The 13,091-nt window shown below is 37.9% G+C and overlaps 1 protein-coding gene across 1 annotated transcript in view; it reads left to right on the top strand.

The window, feature by feature from the left end:
* Window positions 1-2,220: 2,220 nt before the first annotated feature.
* The window catches only part of LOC121866570, a 51,445-nt gene continuing 40,574 nt past the window's right edge, over window positions 2,221-13,091 (top strand). The window contains exons 1-2 of the mRNA XM_042366338.1: window positions 2,221-2,478; window positions 11,222-11,407. Coding sequence (XP_042222272.1) covers window positions 2,221-2,478; window positions 11,222-11,407 — 444 coding nt within the window. The remainder of the gene's footprint in view (window positions 2,479-11,221; window positions 11,408-13,091) is intronic.

The following is a 13,091-nucleotide window of genomic DNA, read 5'->3' as shown; positions in this document are numbered from 1 at the left end:
TAGTGAGGATAAAGCTAGGAAGGAGGGTGTGTCTTATTGTTTAGTCACAGAGTTCTTTAAGCTTACCATCCATTGACTGATGTTGGTCTGCTTCAGGTGTTGTAATTTGGTTGGGTAGTGGGACTTCTTTGCAGTGCATATTTCATGGATGACTTCGGTTGCGGTTGCTTTTTGTGTGTGTGTGTGTGTGTGTGTGTGTGTGTGTGTGTGTGTGTGTGTGTGTGTGTGTGTGTGTGTGTGTGTGTGTGTGTGTGTGTGTGTGTGTGTGTGTGTGTGTGTGTGTGTGTGTGTGTGTGTGTGTGTGTGTGTGTGTGTGTGTGTGTGTGTGTGTGTGTGTGTGTGTGTGTGTGTGTGTGTGTGTGTGTGTGTGTGTGTGTGTGTGTGTGTGTGTGTGTGTGTGTGTGTGTGTGTGTGTGTGTGTGTGTGTGTGTGTGTGTGTGTGTGTGTGTGTGTGTGTGTGTGTGTGTGTGTGTGTGTGTGTGTGTGTGTGTGTGTGTGTGTGTGTGTGTGTGTGTGTGTGTGTGTGTGTGTGTGTGTGTGTGTGTGTGTGTGTGTGTGTGTGTGTGTGTGTGTGTGTGTGTGTGTGTGTGTGTGTGTGTGTGTGTGTGTGTGTGTGTGTGTGTGTGTGTGTGTGTGTGTGTGTGTGTGTGTGTGTGTGTGTGTGTGTGTGTGTGTGTGTGTGTGTGTGTGTGTGTGTGTGTGTGTGTGTGTGTGTGTGTGTGTGTGTGTGTGTGTGTGTGTGTGTGTGTGTGTGTGTGTGTGTGTGTGTGTGTGTGTGTGTGTGTGTGTGTGTGTGTGTGTGTGTGTGTGTGTGTGTGTGTGTGTGTGTGTGTGTGTGTGTGTGTGTGTGTGTGTGTGTGTGTGTGTGTGTGTGTGTGTGTGTGTGTGTGTGTGTGTGTGTGTGTGTGTGTGTGTGTGTGTGTGTGTGTGTGTGTGTGTGTGTGTGTGTGTGTGTGTGTGTGTGTGTGTGTGTGTGTGTGTGTGTGTGTGTGTGTGTGTGTGTGTGTGTGTGTGTGTGTGTGTGTGTGTGTGTGTGTGTGTGTGTGTGTGTGTGTGTGTGTGTGTGTGTGTGTGTGTGTGTGTGTGTGTGTGTGTGTGTGTGTGTGTGTGTGTGTGTGTGTGTGTGTGTGTGTGTGTGTGTGTGTGTGTGTGTGTGTGTGTGTGTGTGTGTGTGTGTGTGTGTGTGTGTGTGTGTGTGTGTGTGTGTGTGTGTGTGTGTGTGTGTGTGTGTGTGTGTGTGTGTGTGTGTGTGTGTGTGTGTGTGTGTGTGTGTGTGTGTGTGTGTGTGTGTGTGTGTGTGTGTGTGTGTGTGTGTGTGTGTGTTGTGTGTGTGTGTGTGTGTGTGTGTGTGTGTGTGTGTGTGTGTGTGTGTGTGTGTGTGGTGTGTGTGTGTGGTGTGTGTGTGTGTGTGTGTGTGTGTGTGTGTGTGTGTGTGTGTGTGTGTGTGTGTGTGTGTGTGTGTTTTCCCAACACCACATTTATTAATGTTTTGTATCTCAATCAACAACACACACATATCTTGAATCACTGTATTTATTATTATATATTCTTGTATGATCAGTATCTCATGATGTATGTTTTATCAATGATAATATAAAATATTAAATACTACTATACAAAAATATAATATATACGTAATTAGTAATTTGCATAAAAAATAAATAACAAGCCGAATAATGAGATAAAAATAAGTATTGTAAGTATTGTATATGAAGGATTATTGGTATTAATAAGCTTTAGTTATAACAGTAACATATCTTTACTAATTAATAAATAACAAATAAAGAATACTGTATTGTGTTGGTTTACAGTAGGAATGACAAAGGCAGGGGTGGGCCTGTGGGAGACAAACCTTTTTTGGGGAGGAGAGTGATCAGTTTCTCCCCCAAGAGTCTATTCTCCTCCTCACTCCATCAGCTAGCTGTGGATAAGTTACTCTCTATGTACAGAACTAAACAAAGAATTTATTTGAAAGTACTCTGTAACATTCAATGCCATAATATCCTGACCAATGGGGTTTGTGAAAAAGCCATAATTTGGAGCAAAACATGACTGTACTTTAATATACAATTGTACTCATTTGTACTAAGTTAATTACTAAAATTTTTATGACTAGTGCAAACTACATTTCACAATTCAAAGTTAGTGACCTGAAAAGGATAGTATTCAATCTACATCTCCCTTATATAGTGGTACAATTACAGCATACAGTTGTAGGATATGAATCATTCACCTTGCTCAGTAGTAATACAGGCACTTTTCTTGCAGGTGAAAAACCTTACACCTGTCAAGTGTGTGGTAAAGCCTTCAGTGATACCTAACCTACATAAACATCGGAGATGTCATCGGGATGATGAAACTTGGCTTTTATCTGATCCAGCAACCATTGAAACATCTGAAGGAGACCATCGAATCATTTATATTCTTTCTGAGAAGGATGAGCCAGATGCAGCAACACTTACAGCTTTACAGGCTGTGGTAAGTTATAAGCTATCAGGATTTTGCATTTATTGCATAAGTTTAAATATTCTATTTTAAATTTTTCTGTGTAGATTTTATCCTTTTCATACTCTAATTGAACATTAACCCTCTCATGCATTATGACAAATTGCGTCGAATCATTATACCACAATTTGCATCAATGATGCAAATCGCCTAATAAACTTAAAAAATTTGCAAAAAAAAAAAAAATTCAAAGATAATTGCTCAAATTTTTTTGCTTCATAGATAGAATGCATGATTTGTGAATGAAACCTTCAGAAAATCAGTGGTGGAGGTTCACTGTCCATCAACTTCTCCTCAACTGTGCTTGTAGTTTGCATTTGTTTCTTTATGTCCTCTCCTACCCTCCCCATAATTAATTGTACTGTACCAAATTTCCAAACTCACGTTGGAAAGCTCATAAAATTTCTCTTCTATAACTATACAGTACAAAACCTTGGTAGGTTTGTGAGAAAATATCTGAGATGCTTGGAAGACAAATAATTTTTGTTTTTCTATATTCGGAGTGAAAAAAATATAGTCTTAATATCATCACTTTTTGTTGTTGTTGTTAAAGCCAAAGCAATAATGAAGCCAGTGATGTATAAATCATAAAAAAAACTATTAGGGGATAAATTGGCCCCAGAACAAAAGTGACCAGACCTCACATGAATGGTCCCATATATTACTTTTGTTGTGGTCATGGAATCTTACAACTTGTTGCATTTTGAGGCCATTTTGAAGCCATGCACTACGATATTTAGAGATATTCTGAAGTCAATAGTAAATACTTTTTATTATACAAAAATGCCTGAGTACAATACTACATTAAAGGAAAGATATTTTAATTTTCTGGTGAAAAGGGGGTCCAGACCCCCAGGAACCCCCTCTGTATCTACCCTTGTTGAAGGGGCAATTTTGCATCCTAAACCCAGGCAACTGTAAAGCATGAATTATTGTGTTCTTGTAGATAATTACTGAACAACATTATCACCTTGATGACATCTTGTTAACTGTGTGAGAAATTTGTCTCTTCTTGGTACTGGAGGTCAAGCATTAGTTACATTAGCTTAATACCCAGTTGTTATCATAAAGACCAGGTATAAGAGTATACAATAATATACAGTGGAGTCTGCATTTACGCGGTTTTTGTTTACGCGTTTGGTCAATTACGCGGTGCCGCCAGAATGAAATGCTTTAATTACGCTGTAAATTTGGTCATTTACGCGGGTGAAGTATAATTTGTTTACTGTATTTACTGAAGATATTTTAGCTCATAAAATTCATACAAATTACATGCCAAAAATATAATTTACATTGCTGGAATTCTTATAAGATTGTGATTAATTTAAATATAAACATCATAAAGTTTGCATTAGACATACAAATTTTAGATCTGGGGTATTTTGATTGACAGATAGTGTCTGGGTGAAGTATAATTTGCTTATTTACTGAAGATATTTGTTTTAGCTCATAAAATTCATACAAATTACCCGGCCAGAATATAATTTACATTGCTGGAATTCTTATAAGATTGTGATTATTTTAAATATAAGCATCATAAAATTGTAGACATACAAATTTTAAATCTAATGTGAAATTTTGATTAGAAAGAGCAAAAAATTTTTTGTGTGCAAAATATATGACATTTATATTCAAAATATTCCTGGTTTTGCAAGGAATCCAGCAATGTCAATTATATTATCCTAACTTAAGTCTGAGGTATGATTTATTACAAAATGTAAGCCTACTGTTTTCACCCAAAACATTTCTGCAGGAGATACCAGCTGGAAGGGGATTTAGTCCATTATTTGAATGGACATTAACGCGACTGTATTTCTCTTAAATATTAATTGTGTGTGCATACCATCATGAAATTATGATGTTATTTTTACTAGCGTACGTATTGTGTCGGAAAAAGTGGAGTTTGGGGGTCGGCCCAGTCTCTATTTCAATTAATCCCATATGTTCTGTTATTTCATTTACGCGTTTCTCGTTTTACGCGGGCCTTCACGGGTTCAATTGACCGCATAAATGCAGACTCCACTGTATTCAAAAGAGTGATTTGATAATGTGGTACCTAATTTTGAGCACTTATGATGAAATCGTGAATTCTTTGTTATGAAGTCTCAGGGAACTAAAGGAGATGTTTTGTTTACAAAACAGTCAAAATACAGTACTGTAAAAAAAATTGTTTACTGTTTGTTTTTTTGGCAGAATTGCTGAATATACTGACAGTAAGTTAAATAGATTAGCTAATAATGCTCTACTTCTTTGCAGCATAGTTCTTCTGTCTGATTATTGTAATTGCTCAACATATACTGGAAAGCAAAAAAAAGATATAGACACTAATGCTTTCACTCAACAGTATTCATTGCATTTACTACATTTGTTATTGTTATAAAAGCATTATCTTCTGATCAGGTTTATACTTATAAGTGACATCTGTCCTCTTGTACAATATGGCAAGAATAACTAATTTCTATAAGCAAACCCAGGATATAGCAGACGAATTTTTTCTTGGGGTGGGGGCAGTCCGTTAAAGTTAAAAGGCGTTATATCCGGTTCTGGAATAATAATGGACTTGGTCCGTTGTATACCAACATACAGTAGTCCGAAGTGACCACTTGGGTCCCTTTTCACCACCAACACTCAGCATCACTCATAACTAACACTCACCATCAACACCAACACTCACCATGAACACCAACACTCACCATCAACACCAACACTCACCATCAACTACCAAACAGGGAGGTACTACCGCCTGGGAAGATATTGGAAGCTTAATGTGTTTTCTAATGGTAGACTGCTGCCATATGGCATTGCAAAAATTGTGACCAAGTCCCAGATTGCTGATCTGACTTTCTGCCTCATTTACACACAATTGCAGTCTCAATTGTTTCTCTTACTATTGACAACAGAACATACACATATTGTTTCTCACTCTTGATCTTTTTTTTTAATTTTTGTATTCATGGTACAGTGAGTTCTGCTATAACGCGTGTTTTGACAAGCCGAATTGGCTCTAACGCGATTTATGAATAGAGGAACGATATTTGTATACTTCCCAGCGTTTTGCTGTAACGCAATTTTTGCTTACTATTTCTCCAATTTTGTGGTATTAACTGTGAATATGGTAAAGAAGAATATCTCCAAGAAGCGTTCTGGTGATCGCATTCCGGTGATGATCGTAAAAGAAAGGCTATAACCCTTGAAGAGAAGCTCGATGTTATCAACCTCAAATCACCCTTCTCCCCATCAAGTTATATTCATATTTTTTAAGGTAAAGTGTTACATTTACTGTATGATTTCATTATTAGATATGAATGTAACATTTATTTAGACTGTGCTAACCCTTGTGTTAGGCTAACTACTAAATTTTTCGATTTCAGGTAGTAATCTGCACCTAACCCTATTTTTTCCATAAGCCCTGTTATTTCTATTGGAATTTCTATACACGATGTTTTACAAGAGCACACACTGTCGGTTATAGCAGAACTGACTAATTACCCTATTTTGGACCTCGTGATGTTACCAGATCCCACTACTTTTGATGTCCTCCACTTTTCCTGCTCCTGGTAGTGTCAGCATCACCCACTTGCTTGACCTCTTTTTTTCAAATTTTATTGTGTGTTGGAGCACGGATAGGCCCTATGCGTACATTGCTATTGCAACAGGGTCCCCCTGCATTGTTCCCTCAGTTAACTGTATGATGGTATCACCTCCTAGAGCCTTGGTGTTTACTATATAGAGGTCTGATGGATTCCTATAGGTGTTTTCAACGTTAAAAGCTTGGGCACTTGATCTTGATGTTGTGCAGTGCGGCCTTGCAGTTAAGTATGTTGAATGCATTGGAAGCGTCAACCAGGAGAACGGCCTCACAATCACGCTGCTCAAATATCGTTCTTGTGGCATGAATGGCAGCTTCCCTCAGCCTGGTGGCCAGCACGAACTTGCAGGTTCCTTGCCGCTGCCTGACATCATCCCTACCACCTCCATTATGCATTTTCCGATGATCCACCTCAGCACTTCCCCCACCCCAAAGGCCTACATCCTGGATTCTTATCAGGGAATGAGGCGGCGCATCAGAACATGGAGGTGTTGGGAGCATGAGGTTGCTAGCTTTCTTGCAAGGTGTGGCAATGGCAGTGCAGAGATCACTTGCTACTGGGTCAAACTTGTTAGTGCTGAGGATGACTCTCCAACCGTTTGCATCCAGGCCTGAGGGGCTAAGTTGTTAAGTAATAGTAGAAAGGCTTTTAAGTCCCCATTACATGGCCAATAATATGGATTCAGTTGATAAAATCAATAACTTAGACATTAATTATGATTTTAAACTGGTCAGTTTTGATGTAACATCACTCTTTACAAAGATCCCAGTTGATGATTTGCTTGAGTCCTCACAGATTCTCTGGAGAATAATCTCTTGCCCGTCTCAATTTTTTTTTCAGTGAACTTATCAAACTGCATATTAAGGATTGTAAATTTGAATCAGTAGAGAATATTATGCTAAAAAATTTGGTATGGCGATGGGGGATCGCTTCACCAGTAATGAGCAACTTATATATGGAATATTTTGAGAAAAAACTACTAAGTAATATTTTACCATCTTCAGCAGTTTGGTTTAGATATGTAGATGATGTAATATGTCTTTGGCTATGTAATGAAGACTTAAAAGCCTTTCTACCACTACTTAACAACTTAGCCCCCTCGATCAAATTCACAGTAGAATTAGAGAGTGGCTGCAAATTACCATTCCTAGACTGTCTGATCCACAGAGTAGGTAACATCTTTAAGTTCAGTATTTATAGGAAATCTACTAATGTGTGTTCATATATTCATAATTATTCTGCCCACCATAATAGAGTCAAACAGTCAGTATTCTTATCAATGTCTTCACGTGCTCTCTAAATATGCAGTCCGGAATTCATTGATGAGGAATATAAATATATCTATAATATTGGTTTGAACTTAAAATACTATAGTTCTTTTAAAGACAAATGCCTTAACATCGCTAAGAAATCTTTTTATAGAACTGATCCAAAGCCTCCCCATGACAATATGAATCTCTTAGTATTACCTTTAAAAAAAATTATCTCAAAATCCTCTACAACTGAAAACCTGGAACATAAATGTAACATTTAGTAACTTGTGCACTGTAAAACAACTGTTAATTAGGAACTCCCCCAACAATGCAGGTGGCTGCATTTACAAGGTTCCTTGCATTGAATGTAATATGTTCTACTTAGGCCAGATTGGAAAATATCTTATAACTAGACTTAAACAACATAAATATAATTTTAGGACAGGCCAGGAATCCAATGCTCTGTTCATTCATATGAGAGATAATAAGTATTGCGTTGACTGGGATAATGCCTCCTCAATATTACCTTGTAATTCAATTGTCAGTAGGAACATTCTAGAATCTAGTCTCATTAAGCATACCAAATCTGTCAACATGAATTTGAGTAATGGCATGTACAAGTTGGACAATTTTGTTATTAAGAAGATTTGTAACCAGGTGAAAGGGTTGGGTTACTCTACCTTATGACCTAAATATGGTGGACACCTGCTGTCTCTAGGGACTTGATCTCACTCTCCTTTAGTGAATACATTAGCCTTGTCAATAATTACTCCTTAGTCCAGGGGCATATATTCTGGGTATGCTTGGACAAATTATAGAAAATGCATCATAAATACTTAGCTCACTCAACAATATAATGGATCATAGTAGGAAACTATTTTTTTTGTCCCCTGTTATGAAATATTGCAGCAGTTGTTTTGAGGTAGCACTGCACACCTTATTATTGGTTGCATCATGATATGGCACTGGGCGGACGGTGGGGATAAGGGGAAACTAACAGCTGAAGGTGGCGGCTCTTGCACCAACACACTGCCGGGTTAGTTTCGTGTTTGAAGTTGTATGATCATTTAACATCATCAGTACAAAAGCATGAAAGATCTCAGGCACATGTTCAGGCATTCTTGGCCTACAAAATGTTTGGCAAGCAGAGAATAGACACCTTAATTGACAGTCAACGAAAGGCTGAAATATGCAGACACAATAAGCAAGTAAAGAAGAATAGAGAAATTTTGAAGAGAATCATTGATGCAGTGTATTATCTAGCAAGACAAAGGCTTCCACTACAAGGCCATGATTAGTCCAGTAATTCAGCCAACAGAGGTAATTACATAGAATTACTTAATTTGTTCAGAAAGTATGATTCACTCTTCGATGCTCATCTAAATACTTCAACGGTGTTTCAAGGAACTTCACCAACTGTGCAAAATGATATCATCCAAGCAATATCTCAAGTTGTTATGGACCATATAAAGAATGAGATAAGCTCAGCATCCTTTGTTGCAGTCATACTCGATGAAACATCAAATCTAATGTCAAAATTTTAGCTCTCTACGGTTTTGCGTTTTCTTCCTAATGGAAAAGTGAATGAAAGATTTGTTGGATTTATTGATGTGAGTGCTGACCGAACCTCTGATGGTCTCTTCAAGCACGTTGTGAAGGCAGTAGAGGATTTTCAAATTCAAGACAAGTTAGTTTGGCAGACCTATGATGGGGCCAGTGTGATGAGTGGGCATGTAAATGGATTGAAGAGGAAAGTGCTTGATGAGTATCCCCTCACCATTTTTACACTGCAATGCTCATATGTTGAATTTAGTTCTCCAGTAAGGTCTTTCTAGCATCAAGGAATGCATAATCTTCTTCCAAACCTTGAGTGGCCTGGCAGCATTTTTTTCTAAATCTTCTAAGCAGTACATGCGCTTCAGGAATTTGTTGCTAGGAAATTACCCTCTGTTGCACCCACTAGATGGAATTTTACATCTCATTTGAGCAACACAGTATAGTACAGAAATATAGGCCCAGTTTATTGAGTTTTTCCAGGACATTATCGAAAACTCTGAAGATTGGGACAATTACACTACTGTAAATGCACAAGGATTTCTTAGTTTTCTGCAAAATTTTCAAACAATTTTGCTTCTTGAAATTTTCACTAAACTATTGGGCTATACTGGTGTCCTGTACAATGTGCTACAAAGCAAAGTTTATGATGTTCTGTACTGTTGCAAGAAGATATGTGATGTGTCACAACAACTTAAGCATGACAGAGAACATGGATTTGAAGGTTTGTGGGCTTCTGCAGTGTCCAGAAAATGTGTCAATGATGACCAGAGGTGTAAAAGGCTTAAGTTAATGGAGGGTGATGGAAAAAGCTCTTACCTTGGACTGTAACAGAATATAATAGACAGCTTATGCATGCTGATTGAGTGTAGGTACTCTTCTCTTTCAAAGCTTGAGTTTTTCCAACTTCTTTGGGATGAGAAATATGAAGGGTACAGAATAAAATTCCCTGATCACTTACTAACAAGTTCAAGGATTTCTATGGCCCCCTCTTTGATTACATTCACTTGAACCCCATATACAATACTGTATATATCTCATCGTTAAAAATAACATCATCAGCAATACATCTCCAAAATGCAGTGATACCAAATTCATTCTGTAACACAATTAGAAGATTTCGTGAATAAAAGTATACCTGTATACACTTTTTTGCTCGACATAAATATATTTGCTACTTAGCTTTCGTCTTTATTCAAGACATCTTCAAGTCATGAGACCGCTAAATCCCCACCCTGACAATGGGTGATCTTACATTGCCTGAGACCACTAATCCCCCACCCCACCTCCATCTGACATTGATCAGGTCAGGTCAGTATGAGGTTCATTAATCCCCCATCATTATCATATTTTTGTGACCGTAAAGTGAGCAGTGTAACTTTGAAAATGTCTGGCAACATTTTGTTCACAATCTTTAAGGCCATGACAAAGGCTACACCTCCAGTACCCACTCTTCAGATTCCCCAATGTCTGTGTGGGACTCAGATTGATGTCTCCACTCCACCTTAAAAGTCCCTTTATTCTTGAAGGGGACATGTGATGATGACTAGACTTGTTCGTATTGATGTGGTAGGTGTTGTTTAATTGTGCTGTAGTGCTATTAGTATTCTAGGATTTTTTTGGGGATACATATGGGTGTTTGACTGGCCAGTAACCTAGCCTATTGAACTACATGTTATAATGAACCTGATTTATGATATTTTGACCTGCAATTTGGTTTTCTGGAACCTAAACCATTGTAAATAGAAGTTTACCTGTACAGTATTGTATTGCAGGAGTCACTAAGTAGGCAGCCTGTTCTGTATTAAAGGAGTAACCTAGTAGGTAACCTGCTGAGCCCGTACTGTACTGTATTACAGTAGTCAACTAGGAGGCATACTCTACAGTATTGCACGAATCACCTAGTAGGCAGCCTGTAATGTATTGCAGGAGTCACCTTGCTATCAGTTCCACCCAAATTATTTTTTCAGGGTTAATTTCTAAATTTCCACAGGTTCAAAAGTATTATGGTCAGCTATGTGAGGCAGCTTTTGGGGCTTATTACCATGATATGGGGAACATACTACTCTGTACTGTATGTCATTTGGCAACTGCCCAACAGGCTTTAACTGGTTTAGGTCTCATTAGCTCCTAACTCAATTCCCATATTCATAAAATTTTATTTTGTTTTCAGTCCTGTGTTTTTCTTACATAATTACCAGAAACAATATACAATCACTGAACTGATTACTAGAAATCATCATCTTCTTTCGACCCTATTTTAGTCATTTTCCTAATTTTTTGGCAAATAATACTGTTTGTTTTGTTTTCTTGATGCAGGATACTGAAATTACGGAGAATTCCCACTTGGAGAATATCACAGATGGAGCAACGCAAATGATTCAGTTAAATTCTGATAACCAGACACTGCAGGGCTTCACTCTGGCTTCATACAACCAACCATCCTCTGCCACAACTGTAATGCTGCAGGAAGGGACTAACCAAGAAACAGATAGGCAGATTCAGGTATGTGTCCATTTGCTCTTTACAGGGGTCCCCGGGTTATGAACGGGTTCCGTTCCAGAGGACATTCTATAGTCAGATTTTATCGTAAGTCAAATACATGGTACAGGTTGACAACCCTTTATCCGAAATTCCGAAAACCGAAAAGCTCTAAAAACCGAAAGTTTTTTTTTTTAACAGGGATTATTAGCCCACCCAGGCACAGATCGCTGACCCACCTCGGGGGCCTGGGGGCAAAATGTAATAGTAATAATAATTATAATAATAATAATTATTCATAGTAAATAAAAAATTTAATAAAAATACACCAAAATAAAATAATAATGATTACAATAATAATAATAATAATAATAATAATAATAATAATAATAATAATAATAATAATAATAATAATAATAAAATATACAGTTAACCCTCACTTTAAGTTAATGTAACCCGGAGGTCAGCGTAAAGTGAGAAGCAAGTGAATAACATAACATATGGGATTAATTGAAATGGAGTCGGGCCGATCCCCAAACTCCACTTTTGGCGACACACAACTATGTTGTAGTAAAAATATTATCTTAACTTTATGATGGTATGCACACACAATTAATAATTAAGAGAAATATCAATAATATTAGGTTTTTAACACTTACATTAGTAGAAAAATAAAGGGCTGCGGGGATGGCGGTTGGTTCGAGGCAGAGGGCAGATTATTGGCCTCCACCTGTCACTTGTATCAATTGTATCACTATCCACCACAGAGGCTTTGGGGCCTCTTTGTCAAACTCCCAAAGTCCATATCCTCACCATAATTATCACATATCACTGACTTGGGCGGCTGTGGTGGGTGGCGGGTGAAAGAACTGGTAATGTTTTGATGACTGGGCACTTGTGCGCACCATGTTCGCAGCTACACAACATGGCGGATGGGGTTTGGATCAAAATGGCGTGGCTCGCCAGCTCTCCGTGTAAGGGGTACGCGCCGCTGGAATGTGAGCATCCTGGGTTTCGGGCAGGGCGTAAGCGTGGAAGCGCGGAATGTGGGACAGCGTAAAGTGAGGTTAACTGTAATAATAAAATTAATAATAATAATAATAACAATAATACTGTAAATAAAATAATAATACAGTAAAAGAAATACAAGAATGAAAAAAGATCAAAAAGTGAGAAACGACCTAGACCTATAATTATTATTTATAATTTTTATTATATTTTCGACCCCCAGGCCCCAATGTGGGTCAGTGATCTATGCCGGGTGGGCTAATACACAAAAAAAAATCTGAAAACCGAAAAATTCCGAAAACCGAAATGCCTCTGGCCCCAAGGATTTCGGATAAAGGATAATCAACCTGTATATGCATACGTACTTACAGAACAATGTTTAAAATTCCACTACAGTATATCATAGCCTAAGTCCTTATATACATCTAAAATCACTTAATTTAAGACAAAAGAAGAAATAGAATGACAAAATACAGTACCCGGTAAATGAAGGTAAAAAATAAGTCATCAGGAAAATAAAATACTGTAAATTTCAAGTTTAACCCTAAAATGCCACGGGTGACATTCCAGAACGTCCGCCTATTTCTGCCACTTTTCTTTTTATTATTTTTGGAAAAGTTGATTTTTTTAAATTTATCCCGCCGGGGAGGGAGGGGGGAACGCCAGCAGCACCCTAACCCAGGGCTTAAGGGTTAATCTC

The sequence above is a fragment of the Homarus americanus genome, unplaced genomic scaffold, assembly GCF_018991925.1.
Source record: "Homarus americanus isolate GMGI-L3 unplaced genomic scaffold, GMGI_Hamer_2.0 scaffold16430, whole genome shotgun sequence".
Classification (NCBI taxonomy): Eukaryota; Metazoa; Arthropoda; class Malacostraca; order Decapoda; family Nephropidae; genus Homarus; species Homarus americanus.
This window is presented reverse-complemented; position numbering and strand designations above follow the sequence as displayed.